At 46.9% G+C, this 22154-nt stretch overlaps 2 protein-coding genes across 2 annotated transcripts; both read left to right on the top strand.

The window, feature by feature from the left end:
* The first annotated feature begins 2097 nt into the window (after window positions 1-2097).
* LOC131259848 (disintegrin and metalloproteinase domain-containing protein 12-like) lies at window positions 2098-7298 on the top strand. Its single transcript, XM_058261458.1, has 2 exons — window positions 2098-2278; window positions 4228-7298. Exons 1-2 carry the CDS (start codon window positions 2098-2100, stop codon window positions 7296-7298), a joined length of 3252 nt encoding a protein of 1083 aa, XP_058117441.1.
* Window positions 7299-15796: 8498 nt separating this feature from the next.
* LOC131259843 (zinc metalloproteinase-disintegrin-like MTP4) lies at window positions 15797-22100 on the top strand. The gene is made up of 5 exons (XM_058261445.1): window positions 15797-15803; window positions 17810-18107; window positions 18172-18379; window positions 18485-20273; window positions 22021-22100. The coding sequence occupies exons 1-5, from the start codon at window positions 15797-15799 to the stop codon at window positions 22098-22100; spliced, it is 2382 nt and encodes a 793-aa protein (XP_058117428.1).
* Window positions 22101-22154: the final 54 nt, after the last annotated feature.

The raw sequence follows: 22154 nt of genomic DNA, 5'->3' as shown, positions 1-22154 counted from the left end.
ATAATTAGTTATAAAAAACCAACAAATGAAATAACAATACTAATTTTTACACACTTTAACAAAAGTACGACACGAATCAGTTACAGCTAAAACTGGTTGACTGATTTGAAGTTAATGTTAGATGTTTTTTTTAAACTGAAATAAATTAGCTGTCATGTAACTAGAGCTGGGTTAAATAATTGTCTTGGTTGTTCTATTGTCTTACTAATGAATCAGCTTAAACAAAGATGCGCATTGCTTGACAATCGCGAAAAGTACGTGTCATTATAATGTTTGTCTGACACATTGTGCATAATTAACTTGTTATAATTGAAGATTATCGCTTTCAAATTGCATATGAATGTAATACATGCATGATTGTGTTAATGTTTATCTGTAAAAGCAAAAAAAGAAATTGAGATTTTAATTCAGTTGGCGCACAGAGAAACGACATTTGTGTAGCAAAAAAAAGGTGTTAAGTAAACATTTGAGAAATTTTCAGTTTCAAACATAAAACCACTGATGAACGATTTAGAACGATACTTGTTGAAATTGTGAGGAAACATGGGATATCCCGAAAAATGCTGGTAATTCCATTGTGTGCACATGTCCCAACGAACATGCACGGATATCATTCCATTTATCTATATAGACTTGTTGAATATGCTGCATGTCATTGGCCTCTACACCAGAAACGAATAAGATAATACTCACTCAAACTCCTCTGTTGAACTGTTCTGCTTTCCTTCAAAGCCACTTCATCTCAAGAGAGAGAAAAAAAAACTATGAAAACAATTTTGCAACCGCTCTTCAACCTTTTCAGGATCTAGACTCTCAAGGCGTTGGCGATTAGTCATCAGATTTATAAAGGTTATAAGTACCACCCCGTCGCTTGAAATGATAAAATCTTTCGCCGGGGGTACAACATTTCATTTTTCGTGACCTCAATTCGTCCACTTCGTCAGGTAATACCAGCAAGAAACCAGCCCAAAGGGGGAGGCGGCAGGTGTAATGTCAACTGAGAGTTCGGTTATCGTTTCGAACCGCGACGTAAACATTCATGACTCACCGCCTCCACGTGCAGTGACTAAACAGTCGCTCGAACGGCAGCATAATGGCTTCCGATGAAGTTCCTGGGGTATACCATCGATATCGTGAAATACCGCTAAACATCACACATTGACGCACCTCCAAAATTCCGGTTCTATTTGTTATCGTTGTCCACCGTCCATCACGCGTCGCATCACCATGGCAACGGTGAACCGGTTCATGTGAAACGAACCTCGCAGTTCGCATCTCATCTCACGCTGGCGCCAGCGAACCGGTTGAAGCCGCTTGGCGCTTGAATGCTCCTCGCGTTTGGGGCGACTACCGAGTGGAGCGGAATTCATGCCGGCAGAACAACATCGTCCGTCCAGCGTGCAGGACGCGTTGGCATGGTGTTGGTAGCGCGCTAATCCCGACAGTCACGTCCCAAGAAACGACTTTCCAAGCGCTTTATCGACGTACAACACTTTTACTTTCAAACGCAGTGATCAAAAGACGCGCGTCTTATCATTTCCGCTGACTGAACCGACCGTTGTAACTTCCGATCCAACCATTTTTCATCTGACCGCATGGTACAGCGCGCGTAATAGTGAATGTGTTAAACATTGGTTTTCCTGTTTGATGTGATTGTGTTGTGACTGCATCTTTTTGTGCTTATTGTGGTGACGTTAGACCACCAAACGCGATTTGGTAAATTGAGCCTCTTATCAGAGAGTGGTAAATTCGAGTGGAATTTAAGTGAAGTCAAGTTTTTCGATTTGGAACCAGCGCGAAAAAAAAGGAATCAAATCGAAACATCGCAGATTGTTCCTCATTCCTCGTTCGTTTCGCTCGGTTTAAGGAAGTGCCCGGCGAGTACGTGATTTTGGAACGAATTTCGTAGCACAATCACTTGCGACACAAAGCGAAAAAATTCGTGTAACCCTCAAAACGCGTTGACTCACTGCAAATGTGAACCACGGTGACCATAGACAACGTTTGTCTTTAGCGGTGACAAAGTAGTGTTCACAAACGCCCGTCGGGGAAAACCCACAACGATCGAAGGAAAAGAAAACGTCCGCCCAAACGAAGATGAAGCTCATGGAGTCTGGCACGACTCCCGGAGGAATCCAAAGGCTGCAAGCTTTCAACCTTCTGGTGCTGGTGACGGTGCTGGTAGCGTGCTACCCTGTGATAGTGTCGGCTGTGATACACAAGCGTGCCTTCGATCTGCAGCGAATGGCAACCGGAAACGATCATCGGTCATCGTTTGGTGCAGGTGAGGCGAAACGATCCGTTTGTGAAGTGGAACTTTAACCATTGGAGTTTTCCGGCAACAATTTTTCAACCGTATGACAGCGATTGGCCCTGTCCGTGGACTTGATACTATTATGTGATCCTTAATTGGGGAAATGACCGTAAATTTAATTTAAAAAACCCCCATTTTTGTCAAGTCGTGAAAAGGAAGTAGACAATAGATCAATCTATTTCAAGTTTACAGAAATCAATTTGAAATGCCGAAAATTTAACTCCATGAACTGCATGTGTGATGCTTCATCTGCCTTTCGATTTTATTCGCATATTTCTTAGAAGAAAGGAAACGTATATCTTGGCTTACATAAACACACAAACACAAACGTACAAACGGCGATCGGCTTATTGTTGGATTTACTTCTCAAGCATCCGTCTCCAACGGTTGCCGTGTATCGCAATGTTGGGTGGTTGATGATTCACCAAAGATTCCGGTTGGCTCCACCGCGGGGACTCCAATCTCTCACTCGCGTCCATTCATTTTACACTCGTGCACATTTTTGCTCACGACAAACGATCATTAAACACCGTGGCGTCGTCGTCGGCGTGGCTTCCGTTCGTTCTCCGACTTCGATTATTTATACACTCCACGCCGGTAGGTTTTTAACCAACCCCCCGGCCGCTCTCTCCCCAAACGCCAGAGACTTTGGCTCCTCGGGTTCAGACGGCGTACAAGACCGTTTCATCCCCCTTGCGGAATATTCCGCACCATCCCCCTCGCTAGCACTTTACGCGACCCGCTCGTGGTGAATCACCCGCGTATTCTCACGTATTCGCTTCCGCTGTCCGGGAAGATTCGTGACAACCCGCCTTCGAGTAGCGTCCGGTCGGGGTGAGGCTAAAAAGGCGGCACTACGCACCGTTGGGAGTTCAAAAAGGGGTAAACGGGCATGTGCTTGTCGGTTTGTTCTCAATTAGACGTTTTTCTGGCTTGCCTATGTGAGGATGGCTGTACAACACTCTGTTAATTAATAAAGCCGCGAACGTTTAAAACTGCTAATAGATTCAAGGTGAATTCAATGTTTGATACTTTACAAAGATTTGCTGATTTAAATTGCACGATTTTCATCCAAATCATTTGAATGCTTAACGCGGGAGATGAATTAGTGTAAACAACCATCCTCTGTTCAAGTTATGAGAGTTTTGGTTTTTTGTTAGTAATAAATTCTTCTTAGACAAAAATCTGTGAAATGATCTTTATTATATTTTGGAATTATTTAGTTTAGATTACGTAAAGCGTTGAGCTACAATTTACATTTACATATTTTCATGTTTAAGTCAAACAATTTATATTTTTGACACTATTTTCTTGTCACAAAAATCACTAAATAAAAGTTACCCAAATTAGGTCGTAATATATTTTCTGTAAATGTGTTGAAATATGTTGATCCCTTGCAAATTACAACCACATTCGTTCTTTGTGCAAAGAACGAGTTGAAACGTTGACCAAACAAAAAGAAACTCCCGGCAAATACCACGTGTACACGAACGCAACCCGACGAGAGCCACCGATTCGTGGCAGTTGGAGCATTTCAGTATTGGAATCTCTCGCGGAAAACTCTCGCCGAAAGGGTGGCTCGCGAGCCTCGACATTGACCACCGTTGTTCGCGCGTGAAATGAATGTCGAGGTTCATCGCTTCACGGCGCACAAGCAGGTCAAGCCTATTACTTCTTCGGTTTCTTAGACACCTGTTGCACGGTATCCCTCCACCTCATACAGTGGAACCGTTGGAAAGGGGGCTAGGAGCTCCGTTGCGTAAATGACGGGAAATTCCACCGATATGAATAATCGATCTAACCAACTCTTCTTTGCGCCCTACGCTGTGTATTGCGGAGGAAAATTCGTCCCAACTTTTGCCAGACTCATGTAACTGATTGGTTTTTCCCGGTTTTTCTCCCTCCCTTCGCAGGATGGCTGGATGAAAATTTCGATTTGCATGGACGGATTTTCCCGACATTCCACTGCCCGCGGACGAAACGAGCCCTCGCCTCATCATTGCTGGCCGATGAAGGGGTGGAGAGGCGCAGCGAAGAGGACAACCGCGGGCGGCTGATGAATCGTGCCGGTAGACACCGGGAACAGCTGAGCATTCAGTATGGACTGCGAGGCGAATCGATGACCCTCGACCTAACGCTCAACGAAAACATCATCCCCGAGGCGGGCTATAGCTTCGTGAGTCAAACACCGACGGGAGAGGACGTGGTGGAGCAGCTCACGCGGAACGACCTAGAGTTGTGCCACTACGAGGGAACGGTCCGTGAGCTGCCCGGGTCTCGCGTGGCCGTTTCCACCTGCAATGGGACGATCGATGGAGTGATTTATGCGCTCAACGAAACCTACCTCATCGAGTATCACAATCAAACGCACCTCCTATACCGCAGACGGTTCCGACGGGAGGCGATGGAGATGGCGGACGAAAAGGACGGGACGCTGCAGGAGCTCGACGGTGGAGATCGACCGCTGAAGGCAGCCTTCAGTACCGGATATCGGGAGAATGCCGACTCGCTGTTTGTTGAGCTGGCACTCGTCGTCGATCGAACCCTATTCCTCAAGTTTGGCTCCGAAATGCAGCGCGTCCATCGGCATTGCCTATCGGTGGTGAATGTGCTGAACGAACTCTATCGACCACTGAACATCTACATCCTGCTGGTGGGCGTAAAAGTGTGGAACACGCGTGACGAAATCGTCATCTCGACCGACTCGCGGCAAACGCTGACGAGTTTTCTGGCCTACCGGAAGGAACATCTCCTACGTCAGATGCCGAACGACAACGCACACCTGCTAACGGCGGTCCGCTTCCCGGATGGAGTGATCGGGAAGGCTGAACTCGGATCGATGTGTACCGCGGCCGGCTCGGGAGGGATCGCCGTGGTGGAGAACTTTGTCGTGACACCGCTGGCGACCACCTTGGCGCATGAGATTGGACACAACTTGAATCTCGATCACGATTCGGAGGAGTGCGAGGCCGGTGGACGCCAGTGTCCGGGACCGGGTCCTTGCATCATGGAGGCAAAGCTACGCGACTCGGGAGATGTACCGAGTCGGTGGAGTTCGTGCAGTGTAGGCGATCTGCGAGAGTCGTTGGCTCGAGGAGTTGGCACTTGCCTGCGGAACAAACCGTCCGGTTTGCTGGTACGTGCTGTTTGTGGGAATGGATTGCTGGAACCGGGAGAGCAGTGCGACTGTGGACACAGGGATCGTTGTGATAATGCGTGCTGTGATGCGAAGACTTGTCAGCTGAAGGCTAATGCTACCTGCGCCACTGGCGCCTGCTGTGATCTGAATACCTGCCAACCGCGCGATCCTGGAAGTATGTGTCGGGCGGCGCGAGGAGAATGTGACCTGCCCGAGTTCTGTGATGGCCAAAGCGAGCTGTGTCCCCGGGATGTGTTCGTGAGGGATACGAGTCCATGCGCCGGAGGTGATGCGTTCTGCTACCGAGGACAATGCAACACTCGGGATCGTCAATGTCGACTCCTTTGGGGTTCTTCGGCTCAGTCTGGACCTAACGTTTGTTACGATATGAACGTGAACGGAACGATGTATGGAAACTGTGGCAACAATTTGGTGGCAGGGAATGACGCCTACGACCGCTGTGCCGCTCATGACGTGCAGTGTGGTCTACTTCATTGCACACATCGCAGCGAGAAGCTCGAGTACGGTGTAGAGGCGTACGCCAAGCGGACTGCCACCAAATTCCAGCACTACGGACCGCGAGGAACGGTACGGTCGACGGTTTGCAATGCCGTCATTGTGGATCTTGGACCGGCCGTAGTCAATCCGGGGCTGGTCCCCGATGGGACCAAGTGTGGAACGGGCCGGATGTGCTTCCGACAGCAGTGCGTCGCTGTTAGTCGATTGCAGGAAGAGCGTGACATTGGCGACGAATGCCCTGGGGACTGCGCTGGCAATGGTGTGTGTAATAGCGAAGGTAACTGCCATTGCCATCCGGGCTTTGCGCCACCCTTTTGCGATCGCCCCGGCGATGGAGGTTCGATCGACAGTGGACCGGTTGGAAGGACTGGTGGCCGTGATTCGTACGATCTACTTCTCAAGGTGTTCCTGCCTGCAATGATCATCGGGGGGTTGCTACTAGTCTTCAGCCTTTGGTTGGTCATCACCAGAAGATCGCTCCTGATGGCCCAACTGAGACTCGTTCTGAAACGTTTCCGGGAGCGTAAATACGGTCACATCGTCCAACCAGCGTCCGCGGCTCCGGCAGCTCCTAAACCAACTATCCAACGACCAACAATTCCGCCACCACCACCAATCCCTCCAACGCAGCCACTCAAACCGGCGCAGAGCTTCATCAACGTGAACATCAGCAAGAGCGGTAAGGTGACGATCGAGAACAAACTCCTCTCCGACTCGCCCTTCCTCCATCAACAGAGTGTCGTCGATACGCATGAAGCATTCCGGTTGCGGCGCCTGCAGGAACGTTCATACAGCGTGGAGAGTGTCGAACATCCGTTGGTACAGGCGGAAACGCACACTCCCAGGGAAGATCGCAGTCCGGTGGTGACTCCTACCACACCAGCGACGCCCTCCTTCGGGTCGGTCGTCCAGCAGCTCAAACAGGCCGATCGCATGCAAACGTATCACCAGAATAGGTCAAAGAGTGACGAGCAGAAACCCACCGCCGGTCGTATGCTCCCCAAGCTGCCCCGTCAGCATACGGTCGGGGATTTTGACTCGATCGAACGGTTGCCGGATGTTGGAGAGGAAGTGAACGAGAAGCAGAACGGGGGAGCAAAGCCGACTCGCCCGAGTCCCAAACCGATCGCCATCCCAAGACCACTGCCGAGGGTGATGCCACATCAGGGCTCACTTCAACCTCGGCTACTTCCAGCGACTCCCACTCCGCCCGGGAAGGTGTCTAAGGTGTCTAACACAACGAGCAAAACGACAGCCGCTGGTGGATCTAATGTGGCGGCACTGAAGGCAAAGCTTAATCTAGCAGAAATAGGTGCAAAACGATAGGCCTTAAGAGTTAGTTCCACGTTACATATCACTATAGAGGAGTTCTCCCGAGTTTTTGGGAGACTTCTCGAGGGAACAAAGAATATTGCGAGAGCCTCAAACGTATTATAACACTAGGAGTACAGGGCAGCCCTCCCTTAATAGCAGATTCCTCCGGAGCGATCTTCGGTGGACATTTATTAGACTGTTAACAAAAAGCAATATTGATAGCCTTAACTGTATTGTAGCATTGTAAGCGAAAGCCTTGCTGCCATCTGTGCAACTCAAGCGAATAAAACGAATCTTTCGTCTAGTCATTACGCAACATGGGCCACTTTTTTTGTATCATCATGCGGTTTGGTTATGTTGGTTAGCATCCTAAGAAACGAACGCCGTATGCACGCGTGATGACGCCATATTTGGGGAAACCGAAGCAGTCAGACGATAAGATGGGCGTGAGGAAAATGATGTTTTACAAACGGCGGAAGACAGGACAGCTTTGGTTTGCTGGTGGGGAGCTTTAATGGGATCTAAGGGGCACATCACGGCGTGGACCTGCGTGGTCTTACGTGACTCATTAGCCCAACATTTGTGGCGAGAGAAATAGTTAGTGTTGCACTAAACTGCGCGGCACGTGCAATTCAGGCGCACTGGGAATGCGACAAACATTCCAACTGGGAACACAGCTAGGAAGCTGTTGACGTAAAAGCGAAGAAGTGTGTTCATGAGTTAAACTGTTTTGAAGGAAAAACAAAACGAAACTAAACATGTGTAAAAAGTTAACTTTGGTCTTTGATTTTAGTAAAAACGAGTAGGAAAAATGTTATTTGAAAAAGAAAAGAACTGTAAATGAAATTTCAGGAAGTCGGTAATGGCATAAATTTCCTGAAATCGAGGGATATTTGGTAACTTCCATTACGTCAGCTTTGGGACAATTTGTGTCTTCATTTGTATGCATGCCGGGATGTCTCACCAATTAGCAGTCGAACGATAATGAGGAGCTGGTTCCTCCCCCAGATCGTACCAGATTGGCGCACGATTGTTTAGCGTAATGTTTCAGGGACAACTCGATGTTATCGATTTTATAATGGAGATTTAAAATTGTTTTGGACACAGGCGGAAAGTTCCAGTAGGAGGACGATAATGAATAAATGAATGATGCAATTGAAAATTAAATAATATTTTAGTTTTGTTGTTGTACATTAATACCAGGGCATTGAATTTTCATTGAAAGAACAAAAACATCAGCTGAATACTGCCTTACTCATTTCACACTTTCATGAAACTATGAAACTTAAAAACGGCATGATAATGCACTAACGGATACGAAATTCCTCATTATTTTTGGTCAGAAACCCAGAAAAGCAACATTTTATGATAAAATAATCGTTGGTCAATTATGAAATATTTCGTCAGACTAAAAACTTTTTGAAAAGCCACGAATAAATACGGTTTATCAAGATTAACTAATCAGCGGCGGCGCGAGGAAACACTCTGGTATTATACTCTATTTCATCAATTACTGCAGACATTTGATGCTATTTTATCTGCTGAAAATTTTGCAATTTGTAAAAAAAAACATTGCCAAATCAATTAAATTACGGATTTAAAAAAAATACTTTCAGTGCCTTGTTTAGGTATATTATTACATTACTAGCAAGAAAAGGCTATATTCTGTGCACTGTTTACATATACAGCTTACTAACTCGAAAGGTAATGAACTATCACTCTTCTGACTGGGTCAAACCGGTTACAAAGAACAGCCACCAAAACCATGTCCTTTGTCAACAGTTAATAATAGTTACAATGCAACAGTCCGGAGGTCAGCGCACTAGAGGAAGCCTCAGAAGAAGAAAATGGACATCTATGCCCTCACCTTTACCTAAATCGAGTTCGTTCACCTAAACGCGCAGTAGTTTCCGAGCAACGTCTGGTACGCGGTTTTAATGTTGGCAATCCTTTCAAGGAGCGCTTAAATTGGAGGGCAATAAAGCCAAATCTACATCCCTTTACGATCGACCGACACATGAACCGAAATAGACCAAACAACGCTACGTTCGTCCTTCCGACGGTTGGCTCCGAAGCTTCCGGCGAGCGTTCGCACGTTTGATGGAAATCCTTTCACCAATGCGTCGTACCCCCGAGACTCACTGGGACAAAGAACGAACTGACCTACCCGAACGCGAGCTTCCGAAACCGAACCGGGCGCATCTCATATTGGTCCGCACGGCGACCGTTGAACCCGCCGTTTGACAGAGACCCGAAATAAGGGATGCATTTTCCCACCTCCCCCCGCTCATTTCGAGAGCGCATCGGAAACTGGCGGAACTCGAACAAAGAACTCCCGTGGCACCTACCGCCCCAAATCCCCAATGTTACATGCAGACATCACGAACACTCGCACAAACATGCGCGTCTCGTGCTTCGCCGTCGCAGGACTGCAGTCAAGGTTAGGAAGCCAACAACCGTCCCAGTTGAGCAGGATCCAGACAGGCCCAGGTGTGCGAAAGGCGGGACGGGCTGACGGCGAAACAGGACCTGGCGCGGCGCTAATGGGTGGTTCTTGCGGACGCCCGTTAACACGACGTGGGTTGCGCGATTGATTGCATCGCATGGGCGCTTCACTTCCTGCTTCCTGCTTTGACTCCTTGTCTTTACGACTACAAGTCCCCGACTTCCCGAGAGAGAGTCGAGCTTTTTCGGGAATCCCACAACAAACGAACAAGAAGAGCTTCATCACTATTTCATTCGCTCCCATGCCCTATCGGAAGTGTAAAGTTTATTGACTTCGGAAGCGATGCTGCAGACGGCTTCCGTTTGGAATATTTAAGTGAATGCATGTTGGATTGGACATTAAAAAACTATCATTCTTTTTTTTTTGGGCGTGCAAAACCACTTTTCTGGCTCTATCATGTAACAGTTTGCTACTGTAAACCGCGTCTAAGGCCGCAAATTAAATGATTCATGGTTGGAACTATCGGAATAAAGCAGGAAAGATTTTATTATTCATCGCAATTGTTTTTCGTAATATTAGTGAAACCTTAAATCGCACCATTAGTAACACGGGGTTTGCCAAAAGATATATTTACTTAACTATTATGAATCAGGTGCTATATATTTTTGATAAAATCTTCGATACTAGATTCTACAGGGGTAAAAAATCCAAATGTCTGATGTGGAGCGATTTGATAGGTGTTTGAATATTTTCAAGTTACTACTCTGAACATGTGTTTCAAGCTCTAAATGAAACCCATTTTGGATTTGAATAACTGCATTTTTATTTGCAAAGTCAAAGTAAAAATGAATTTTAATCGCATTATTCAAAGTTGTTCACTAAGGATCATTAGAGATCATGCATTTTAAACAATTTTATTAAATGTTTCTCCTAGATTATTATAAGACAAAAGAAATTTGATATCAGTTCAGGGTAAATTATTGATTGAATTGCTTAGAAAATGGAGAGGGAAACCCATCGTAAAGGGTTTGCCAATTCGATACCATGCGATGGGGGTGAATTTCCCTTTATGACAATCACGGACAGGGGATGGAATGAGCTCCACATTAACCATAGCAAGGAGTGATGCATTGGAGTAATTATTGCTAATCACATCTACCGAGAATTGTAATCAGACGTGCATGAATCAGCTTCTATTGTCTGGTGTGGTCGCGACACAATTGCTGTTGATCGTGTGTGAAAGTAGTTTTCAGTTAAAAAGAGAAGTATAATTGCAATTAACATGGATATAATAATTTAAGATATACATATTTAGAATAGTCATAACAGAATGGAGCCAATACAAAACAATACAAAACTCAATGAAAGTCTCCTAAGAGATAACTTGTTATAAGAAAGATTCATTAAGGTTTCTGAAAGAAAGGTTAACCATAAAGGGAGATGAGAATCAAAACAGGGTAAAACTGTTACCCATTGCTCCGGGATGCTGCTGTAATAGTTAACTGCATTCATTAAGCACTCCTCTACGCCAGCATCCTACGTAATTTTCCCTAAGAAGAATCAGCAATCGGTTCGGTGACCTCCGCCTCAGTTCCTCCCGCTAGCTGTCGCGTTACCTTACCCTGAATTAGGAAAAAAGGCACATGAATGCGTACCCGAAACCAGTTGCACTGTGCCGTACCCCCCGATTGGCGCCTTGAAAAAGGAGCGTCTCGCTGCTTGCGTCTTGCGATGGAAGGGAATGTCTTACAGCATCCGGCCAGCGGCGTGGCTTTCGTTTGGGTCATGTTTTTCATTCCGCGAGCGACTACTCAAAATGGCAACGGTAGCCCCGGGATGGTTTGCTTAGAAGAAGGAAAAGGAGGAAAAGGTAAAACACACGCAGTGCACCGACCACACCATGTGTAGAACATGTTCATTTATGCTACCACAAACTCCTGCCTAGCATGCTTGGCGTTATTGGGGACGTGCGTAGCGAGCAGACGGTGCGCGTTGGGGGGGCACATTTCTGCACCGTTCATTCACACGAACGGGTTAACATGTGTGTATCCTTTTGTGGTAATTTTCGCACAACTCGTATATGGTTCAGTTTATTTTTTTTTTCCATGCTTACGTTGTAACAGTCGCGGCCGTAGGATCAGTCGAGTTTTCGGTTGCTTCATCTTATTTAATCTGGCGGTCGTTTTATGTTTGCCTCCGTTCGTCCGTGGGTCCATACATTTCGCACCATGTGCCACCCAGCTGCAGCAGCTCCATGTTTCGCGAGTGCGTTCAATTCGCATCGCACGTAGTTAGGTTAGTGCGCATAGGTTTCCAAGAACGAACGAATCCCAAGAACAAGTGCTGCGGCAGTCCACTGACAAAGCTAAAACCACGGCCAGACATCGCCATGACTGGGGCCGCGTCGAGATACACTATTTGCTCGTGTTTATCGTCTGCCCGAGACGAACCTCCTCCGTCCGAGCGGCAGGAAGGGACCGGAAAAACAAACGGTGACGGGAACCGGGGGGAGTCGTTCCGTGTGGGAAACTATCGCCCAGCTTCTCCGTCGACGAGAGAGAGAGAGAAAGGAAGAGTACGCTAGAAAAAAGGGGATGTAGATAGAGAGAAAAGACGATTCGATGGAAGAGAAAGAGAGCTGGCCCCCCACAATGTCGTCGGCATCACAAAGAACGGGCCGGGGAGCAGCATAAAGGATGCGGTGTAGTCGCGACCGTAGGTAGTGTGCAGCACCGTGAATATATCCATCAGAAAAGCGACGCCGCCATCGATGGCGAGTCAGCATTGAGTCAGTCGTGCTCCGAACGGACGCCGTGCTGGTCGCCGTGTGAGGGAGTCACCAGTTTTCCCGCGAAGATTTCGCATTCAACCCCCGCGAGTAACGGACACTTTGAGTAACGGTTCGTAACGGTTAAACGATCCTCCGTGGTGGCACGATTAATTTTAAATGTGCGGAAAAAGGGATGCACTATCTCATCAGTGATCGGTGTTTGAATACGAACAGACAAACCATTTTTTGTGGATGAAAAACAAATATGAAACTACCGCAACTCATAAAGGGCTGAAGATTGATGGAAAAGCGCCAAGGAAAAGTGATACGAGCCGGTGGGGCGTAGATTTCACGCCGTCAGTTTATTAAAAGAACGCACGATCGATCCTGCAAGTCGGTGGGGTTCCAACCCCCGCAGGCGAGCTAGGGGTGCGCCGGGAAATACGGTGACATTGGGCGACCCACCGAAACTGGGTTATTTTATGCACGCGAAACGACCGCCTGCCCAGGTGAAGTGTGTAAGCGTGTTTTTCGATCCGCCGGTAGTTTAGCGTTTTCTCGCATTTGCTTCTGGCCACCACCCACTCGCCCACAAGAAACCGGCGTGAAAACGCGAGGATCATAAAAGTGTGTAAAAGGGTAGTTTCCCGAGCTGAATCTCTGGCCTGACCTTAGCCCGGATTTCTTCATAGTAGTTCGTTTTTTCCCAACGGTTCAACCTTTCTGTGATATACGTTACCTACCGTACCATATCGAGCCGCCTCGTAATGGTGGGGAAACAGAGGCACCGATCAAGGCCGGCAGCTTATCATCAGCTGTCGATGGTTGCGGCGCTGCTGCTTCTACTGATCACGACCCTTTCGAACGTAAGGACATCCTCAACGGAACCTGGCACACCGCACAAGGACGGAGAGAATCTATTATCGCTTAATAGTAAGTAAACCCGTGGCTTTGAGTCGAGTCAGAACAAGAGGCTGGCTGTTTTTGTTGTTGTTCCTATTACTCTCCACTCCCGCTTCCGCTACTGATAACAGACATATGTCGGCGGTAGGTCTAGCGAATGACTTAACCTAATCTCTAAACTAACTTCTCGGAAGCGTAATCTCGCATCCAGCAGCTGCAATTGTTTTTTGGTGCACCTACCAGTGTTATTGAAAAACAAAAACTTATGCTTGCTGCAACAATACGCAGTGGAAAATTCTTTGAAAGCCTCCAGGAAACTATTAAGACAATCATTATCAACCCAATTGATATATGATTGTTTTACTAGACAAGAGGCAATGCATATTAATTGCTCTAAACATGCCTACATAAAATAATATATTTATTTATTATCTCATTCACTAACTAAAGAGGATTGTCATATTTAATAGTATTGTACCTAATGTAATAACTTGTAAAATACTGCAACGCATATCATTTAAATGAGACAGATATTTTGAGAAGTCTACATTAGAATGATTCTATAGCGTGTTTTTGAAATAATAAAATATTTTTAACGCTTGTGTCTGCTGGAATATAACTTTATGAACAATTCCAAACCATTTTCCTTAATCGCATTAAAAACATGCAACAAATTGCTATCCTATCCTTACTTTAAGCTCATTTAAGCTTAAACACATGATTTAAACCTCTTAATGTTATGATTGTATTTTATACTAATTGTCGAATTTTTGACAAACATATGATAGCATCAAAGACCGATAATTCTTTTGTTGCTTCATTTTTTCTTTTACTCGGCCCATACTAATTTTAACTTTTGGGATTCACTGAAAACTTGAATTGAATATGAATTAAAAGACTACCAAATCCCAAATGCTCCGACGATTGTCCATCGCGAATGATTCGCGTAAAACGAAACGCAACCGATATCCTATCGGTAGATGGATTGCTTCCAAGAAGTTGGCTCCTTTAATGGATACTGAAACACACCTCCCACCCCACGCGCACTCACACACCCACAACGACAGATAGAACATTCCCCGTAACCATTGCCCTTTCTTCCGGTCCGATTTTGCAACGGAACTTCCGGTCGCGAAGCGCGAGGCTTCCGGTCCGCAACAATGTTTCTTAATATAGTTTTCTTTCTCTCTGGGCCCGCCGTACGGGCGCTAGTGGAGGCGGTTGCCTTTCCGATGACTAATGGGAAACGAGAACAAGCGAACGCATTCATACTTTGCATCGGCTCACGAAGCAAGTTAATTCACCTCCTAAGCTGAACGAGCTCCGTGAAACGGCATGGAACCTACTTCAGGGAGGGATGGAGGCTAAAATTAACATCAACTTCAGACATATCTCAAGTAATGGCACTTGGCATCGATCATCCCAAAAGTGGTGCATTGGAGCGCTGTCGGACGCCGCGGAAACATTCTATTAAAGGCGATTGCCGAAACACCCGGTCCAGTTTGAGTGCGGAGCAGCAAAACCTTTCGCTCCCGGCTCCGGTTCGCCATGGAGAAGTTTAATCATTATCCAAACCATTGGCACACTTTCCAAAAAGCCATCCCGCATTCGTCCGCAGTCCATCTTTGCAGAGCCGCAACCAGATGCTGTCGCCCCAACAGCGAGTGTTAATCGTAAAATTTCCACCGAACGGACGCGAAGGATGTTCGTCCTCGAAGCCCGCAGAACGAAAAAGCCAACACGCGCTAAACAAAATCATTCGCTCGAAATATTGACTATCGCGCGAAACAGCTGACGGTGGCAAAGGACATCGTTTCGTGGAAAGGACAATAACAATATTGATAATGCAAACAATCGGGGCTCGCGGGGGCCCTTTCGGAATGTTGGACGCTCCAACATTCCGGTCGCCCTAAAGCCACCCCCGCCATCGAATCGGTGCAGGACGGAATGTGCTTCATTGGTTCTTTTTATTCGCGGTGTATGTGTGTTGTATGGTTGTTTGCAGTCTGGTCTGGTTTTGATTTGCTTTGGGAACGCCGCTCGTCATCGGACAGCCAGGGGAGATGAGGGAGGTGGGGGGAGGGGACAAGCGGTCGGTGTCTGTGGGGGCCGCCGGGCTCTTTGCGCGCGGTTGGTAATGAAATGAAGTTCGTTCCATTTCGGCAGGACTGGAAATTAAAGAAACCTCCTTTCGGATGCTTTTCACCACTTGCGCGAATGTTAATGCTTCGTTTCGCGGCGTTGGCACCTGTTTTAAAAGGGACTCGTTTGGTTGGGGTTTTTTTCCTTCGGCCGCCCGAGTTTCCACCGTCTAGCGTGTAAACAGAGACGGTTAGTCATGGTACAGGTGGCGGTGGGGCTGTCCCAGACACATTGAATCATCTGAAAACGATGGTTGGTAAGCGTTTCTCGTAACTGGCTGGCAACAGTGTAGAATCGAGAATAACAGTTACTTTAACGTGTTCTTATAATTTAATTTAAACTGTGCTGTAGATTATGAGGATAAAGTTTGATGCTAAAATGAAAATTCATCGGATGGGCACAATTTTCTCATAAATATTTGTTTAAAAACACTTTTTTTTTTAGGACACATTTTTTCTAAATCTTTTAGGACATCAGCTGTTATAAAATTACTTAAATTTGACAAATGAACAAAACATTTTGGCACGTGCTTTATAAACATTTCCGTTCTGCCCTACACTAACTCTATTTTCTATTTTAAATCTTTCGTTGGCTCAATCAATGCATGATTTGAACCTTGTTGACCAAACTTTACCTGTAGCAATCGTCTACTTTCGTGTTGAAACCATACTAACAAGCTCGATTATTACTTCGGCACCGTCTTTGCATTACAATCTCGTGTTAATAGTGCGAGAACCCAAGAAAATGCACGAGACGATGGAAAAGCACGTGAGTCTCCTCTAAACGATAAACTGCACCACAATCTTCCCGTTTCTCTCAACCCACCCTACTCAATCAAATCAATAAAAGTGCATTCATAAACACACCGTTTTCTTCCGTTCCTCGTCTGAGAAGAAGGCAAAAAAGCGACGGAGAACCGAAAGGAGGCGCCTGGTTGGGCGTGACGAACACACGATCTTAGTTTGTTTACGCTTGATATGACAACGTTCTGCCACCCACCACCCACCAACCCCACGTCACCCCATCGGGAGATCGCGATTTGGTCTTGTTTGGGAATGGGTCGAGCAAACGCAGCCCTTTCTCACGGCACGCGCTCCTCGAGAGTACACCGGAACAGCTGATCGGACGCGTCGCGAGATAAAGAGAAACCCAGCCCCCCGCCGAACACCCGCCACCCTCCCGGGCGCACGTCAAAATGGACCCAGTTTCGACGCTGAACGCCAACGTAAGGCAACACAGCTGGCTTTGTTGATGCTCTGTCGTGTTGGAGCAAGAGAGAACGAGCGTTAGCCGGGGAAAATATTCTCCGGGCTTGGTGTGAGTTCCACGTGCACGGGGGTGCGTTGCCATGGTAATGCCGTCAAGCGAAATAGTCGTAACGCTAAGGGGTGAGAAGTAAACCATTGCACTCGCGCTCCGATAAGGCGGCGGACGTTCCTTTTTCCATCCACTCTCACGTCGTGGATTTTATCGCCTGCGATGTGCTGCTTGCAAAATTGCATGATACCCTGTCGAAAATGGAGCTTCTCTACTTCTCCCAAATCCCACATAAGCATCCTTAACTCTATGCAACCGAGCCGCTGCATCCCGCGGATCGTTGCGCAGTTGGCAGAAGCAATCAAACTGCAATAAAATCGAATAAAACGAATGCAGCGAGGAGAAAAGGGAGGAATTCGATTCGCGGACACCCCATAATGGAAGCTGGGTGCGAGTCCCCGATGAGACAACAAAGAACTTCTGCTGCGTTGGCTTTCGTTTTCTTGGCTTCTTTCAGCAGCTTCATCTCTAAGGCATCCGCTTTACATTCTCTCGTATTAGAGAGGTGCAATAATGCAAGCGGTCGTTCTTTCAGTTCATTTTCAACGATTGCGTCTTTGGAAGTTCATTTATTCGAGCGGAATTGAGCACAGTGGGTTTGGGTATAAATAAAAAAAATTCTAACGTATATGGCACAAAAACTATGGCTTCAATAATGTGATTTTATGTCGTGTTTTAATTAATTGTTAACCTTCCATTATACAAGAGAGTATTATTTACGTGTTAAAATACTTATGACCTATTCATTGGTTGGAAATAGAACACTGTGCACAAAGGGTATTCCACACATCCTGCTAGCACTTTATTGCGGGGGTAAATTTTATTGTTTTCCTAACCTTTCGCTCAACCGGCCACGCCCTTCGCTTACTTAATTTGTATTCCAATTTTATCCACTACTCTATCACACTTTTCTACATCTTTCCTTCTTCATCTTTCCACCCGTAGCGACCTACGAAGACGACGCCGTCCTTAATCCGATTTATCCGCTTCTGATGCCATCGGATAAGAAGGATACGGCAACACTGACCTACAGTCACCAGGGCAAGGCCACCGTCCTAGAACTGATCCGAAGTCAAGGTGGGCCAACGACCGGCGGGTGCGAGCAGTACCGGGAGAGATCCTCCGATTTGGACCACATAGAACTGACCAACTGTGATGGCCGCATCCGGGCGACACTGGAACGATCGGAAGGAACGTTCCAGATCCAGTTTGACGAATCGAGCGGGGTGCACTTTTTGCGAAGGTAAGATTGTCTCACAGCGAACCATCCGATCGTTGATCGCACTGACTACACGTACTTTAACTAGACTGCAGATACCAAACCGACATCCGTCGGTGAAGCGTCGAACTAGGCGGAACCATTTTACCACCATCAAGGGACCTTATCAGGCCAACCGACACTCGAGGTACGTGGAGTTGCTGCTCGTGGTCGACAATTCGCTCTACCGGAAGCTGAACCGTAACGAATGGCACGTGAAGGAATACTGTGCAAGTCTAGTGAATCATATCAATATGGTAAGCTGGAGATGCAAGTGTTTAAGATATAAGAGTAGCTTCTACGAAAAGGGCGCTATCTTCTATAAAAATTAGTCTAACATCTTTCCGTCTATTTTTCCACAGCTATACAACCCACTAAACATCTTCATCGCGCTCACCGAGATAGTGATATGGAGTGAAAAGGATCAAATCAACGTATCCCAGCGAGCGGAAGACACACTCAAAGACTTCCTGGACCACCGGGCTCGGGTACTGTTGAATAAATACCCCCATGACCACGCACAGCTACTGACGACGGTCGAGTTCCGGGAAAATGTAATCGGCAAGGCGAAGGTCGGTGGTATGTGTTCGGACCAGAGTTCCGGTGCAATCGTGCGGATACACACGGAAACGCTAGGCGTACAGGCTAGCACCCTGGCGCATGAGATGGGCCACAGCTTCTCGATGGAGCATGATGAGGACGCGAACTGTACCTGTCCGGCCAAGCGTTGCGTCATGACCCATTCGGTGACGGGCTTGCCGCTGCAGCACTGGAGCAACTGTAGTGTGGAGCAGCTGGCGATGGGCTTTAGCCGAGGTCTACACCATTGCCTTAGGAACCGTCCGTCCCAGTTGGCGGTGGCGAGTTGTGGCAATGGGTTTGTCGAGGCGGGCGAGGAGTGTGATTGTGGGCTGGAGGAGGCGTGTGAGAATCACTGCTGTGATGCGGCCACGTGCCGGTTGCGGGAGGAGGCAGAGTGCGCCACCGGAGACTGCTGTGATCTAGCCACTTGTCAACTGCGAGAAGCGGCCATTCCTTGCCGGGTTGAACGAGGTGAATGTGATCTTCCCGAGTACTGTACCGGCCGGTCGGAGTATTGCCCCCCGGATGTGCACCGACGGGACACGGAAGTGTGTGCCGGTGGAGAAGCATACTGCGTCGGGGGACAGTGCAGGACCCGAACGGAACAGTGCCGGGCCCTGTGGGGTCCATCGGGACGCGCTGCCAGTGAGTCCTGTTACGCGAGCAACTCGCACGGCACCAAGTATGGCAATTGCGGGTATCAGGGTCGTCCAGTAGAGAGTTATCGAAAGTGTGATACCGCGGACGTACTCTGTGGAGTGCTCTTCTGCCATCACCACAAACAAGAGGAGGAGCTAGAACTGGGTGTGTACAATGGGGATCAACGGCACAACGTCAGAAAAGGCAACGAAACGAAAAGGTACGTGGTATGCCATGCGGCGTACGTAGACCTGGGGCCTGACCAACGGGGCCAAATTCCAGCGTTCGTGCCTGATGGAGCACCATGTGGCGATGGAAAGATGTGCTATCGGCAGCATTGTGAAACAATCGAGAGGCTAAACGCGAGGGGATTAGGAGGAAAGCACTGTACGCACAATTGCTATGGACGAGGGGTTTGTAACAGTGAGGGTCATTGCCATTGCGATCCCGGTTTCGATCCGCCGTATTGTGAGCACGCCGGAGTAGGTGGATCCCTCGATAGTGGGCCTGCCTCATCTGGACCGGGTCCTCTGTGGCATTTACTCACCGTATCGGTCCTGGTGGTGCTCGTTTCCATTCTCCTCTTGGTGTTGATGGTGTTGTACGCCAGGAGTCGCCAGTGTCCTTCGGCAGCCGCTTGTACACGGTGGAATAGACGCCCGTGGCGGTTATATAAGGTGCGTGGAACAAGTCCACGGGAACCGGTGAATGCTGCCTCCATACAACATAACCACAATATCCACCTTATCAGAGGCAGTACGATGGTCCGACGAGAAATCTCCCAACCTAAGTACCACTCATCCACCTGCGACGTCAGTGACGATCAGCAGTATCGGCCAATCTTAACCACTGTCCTCCGGCTGGCACCCGTTCCTCCACCCATTCCTGCCCCGACACGAGTGCTTCCCGTACCCAAACCAATCGGAAACGGTAGAGCTGATCCACAACTTACGATAGAATACAGCATTAAACAGACGCCTGTCGAATGGCGCCTTCCACCAGTGCCGATCCATCGGCAGCGGCCATTTTAACAACGTGACTACTCGAACTGAGCTCAACGCCCAACTGGCATCCAATACTAAAACGAATGAACGAACAATAATCCCTTTTTTCCATGACACTCCATTGCATGCTGCCGTCTTCGTCCTTTTGCGATTTAGATACTTACGATTAGCAATAAGGTTTGATGTAAGCCACCGAAAACAAAATCACGTGTTTTCTAGTCATACTAATTCTAACATACAATTCTTAAAAACAGGCCTATTTGTTTCCTTTTTTATTTAATCCGAACTTTGATTCTGAAAATGGCGTGCAGCGGCAATTTTGAATTGTTCTAAAGATAGCGTCACCTACCGTAAAATAATAGGAACATTATGAACATGCCGTTAATCGTGGGGAGGACGTTCTTCTGGAATCCAAATTTCTATATAACTACAATACCTGGAAACATATTTTCTTACATAAATTAGTGTATCTAGAATATATCTTTAATCCAAGTGGTCAATTGTGAAACTTGCTTCAGTAACTAAAAAGTAATTAACAAATTGAGTAGTTTAGCACTATCCGACCAAGGTTACTTTACTTGATTCGTAAACACTTTATTTTACCAAAATCCAAGGACTGAAGACATTTTTTTCAAAAAATAGTAATCTTGAAAATACCTTCCAAACGAGAGTGTGGAATAGTTCTGTAATTTAAAAGTTATTGACAAATTAATCATTTCAAATAGTGGCCAAGGTGCATGAAGCTTAGCAAACCTTGCCCATAAGGTAAATATGTTGGTCACACAAACAACGCTGTTGTCTAGTGTTGTGTAATTCAGATTCGGATTCATGAATCGGAATGAATCTTTGCGTTTTATAGATTCTCTCGTCGAAAGATGCATGAATTCCAACGATACGTCAACTGATGAAAAGTGATGAGCCAGAAATGGGTAGAGGGGCCCACCTTTTTGGTTTTTTTTATTCGCATGATCCACGTCAATGAAATAATCCTGGAGAATCGTCACAGATCCATGAATGATTCATGAAGATTCATTAAGGTTTTTACAGATTCTTTAAAGTTTGAATATTCGAATCCTTAAAGATTAATGAATCCGTCTGAATGAATCTTAGGTGAAAGATTCATATGAATGAATCTCGTCAAAGAAGCACAACACTACTGCTGTCAGTTTCGTTCTGTCTACAGAAAAATCATATCGTCAGTTCGAGTCAGACCGTGAAGCGTGTTGGATGTACGGTTAGTAGCCCTCGTGACGATACGGGACGCTGCGGAATCTTCCAAGCGTGCGAAGATTGTCCTTTGTGTTGCGTGTGTGTTATATTGTTTGGCCTTTTTTCATCCTGCTCTCACTGTTTTATCGAATTTCCATTCGCCTGCGTGGCGACAGCAGAAAAACGCATTGTGTTCGCGAGGTCGATTTATTTGTTTTCCAAGCGACGGGCAGCCTGAAGTGTAGTTGTTTACCAGAAAACCTCCCCCGGGAGAGAAAAAGAAAAAATAAAGAAGGGAAAGGTCAACGTCAACACTTGGCCATCGCTTCGATGCTAGTTTTCGTGGAAATTTTCCTCCACATTTGTTCCGTTTCGCAATAGCATTCGACGCCCTTTTCCGGTCGGTGGAATTCACCTGCTTTTTTCGCCTCGCCTGCTGTTCATTGTGTTGATATTGTTTCCAGCTTCCCCTGGCGAGGAAACATTCGTTCTTGAAGAAAAAGTGAAGTGTACGCCCAACGGCGACAAGATGGCCCAGTGTTAGTTGGCCACCGGGAGAAAGAAGAGAATCGGAAAGGTGCAGGAACGTCGCCGCTGC

Source organism: Anopheles coustani, chromosome 3 (genome assembly GCF_943734705.1).
Source record: "Anopheles coustani chromosome 3, idAnoCousDA_361_x.2, whole genome shotgun sequence".
Lineage (NCBI taxonomy): Eukaryota > Metazoa > Arthropoda > Insecta > Diptera > Culicidae > Anopheles > Anopheles coustani.
Note: the sequence above shows the minus strand (reverse complement) of the source record. Positions and strands in the feature narration are given on the sequence as shown.

Coding starts and splice junctions, on each gene's coding strand:
- LOC131259848 (XM_058261458.1), top strand. CDS start 2,098: ATGAAGCTCATGGAGTCTGGCACGACTCCCGGAGGAATCCAAAGGCTG. Junction 2,279..4,227: donor CGATCATCGGTCATCGTTTG/GTGCAGGTGAGG, acceptor CTCCCTTCGCAG/GATGGCTGGATGAAAATTTC.
- LOC131259843 (XM_058261445.1), top strand. Junction 18,380..18,484: donor TAGTGAATCATATCAATATG/GTAAGCTGGAGA, acceptor ATTTTTCCACAG/CTATACAACCCACTAAACAT. Junction 20,274..22,020: donor ACCCAAACCAATCGGAAACG/GTAGAGCTGATC, acceptor TATTGTTTCCAG/CTTCCCCTGGCGAGGAAACA.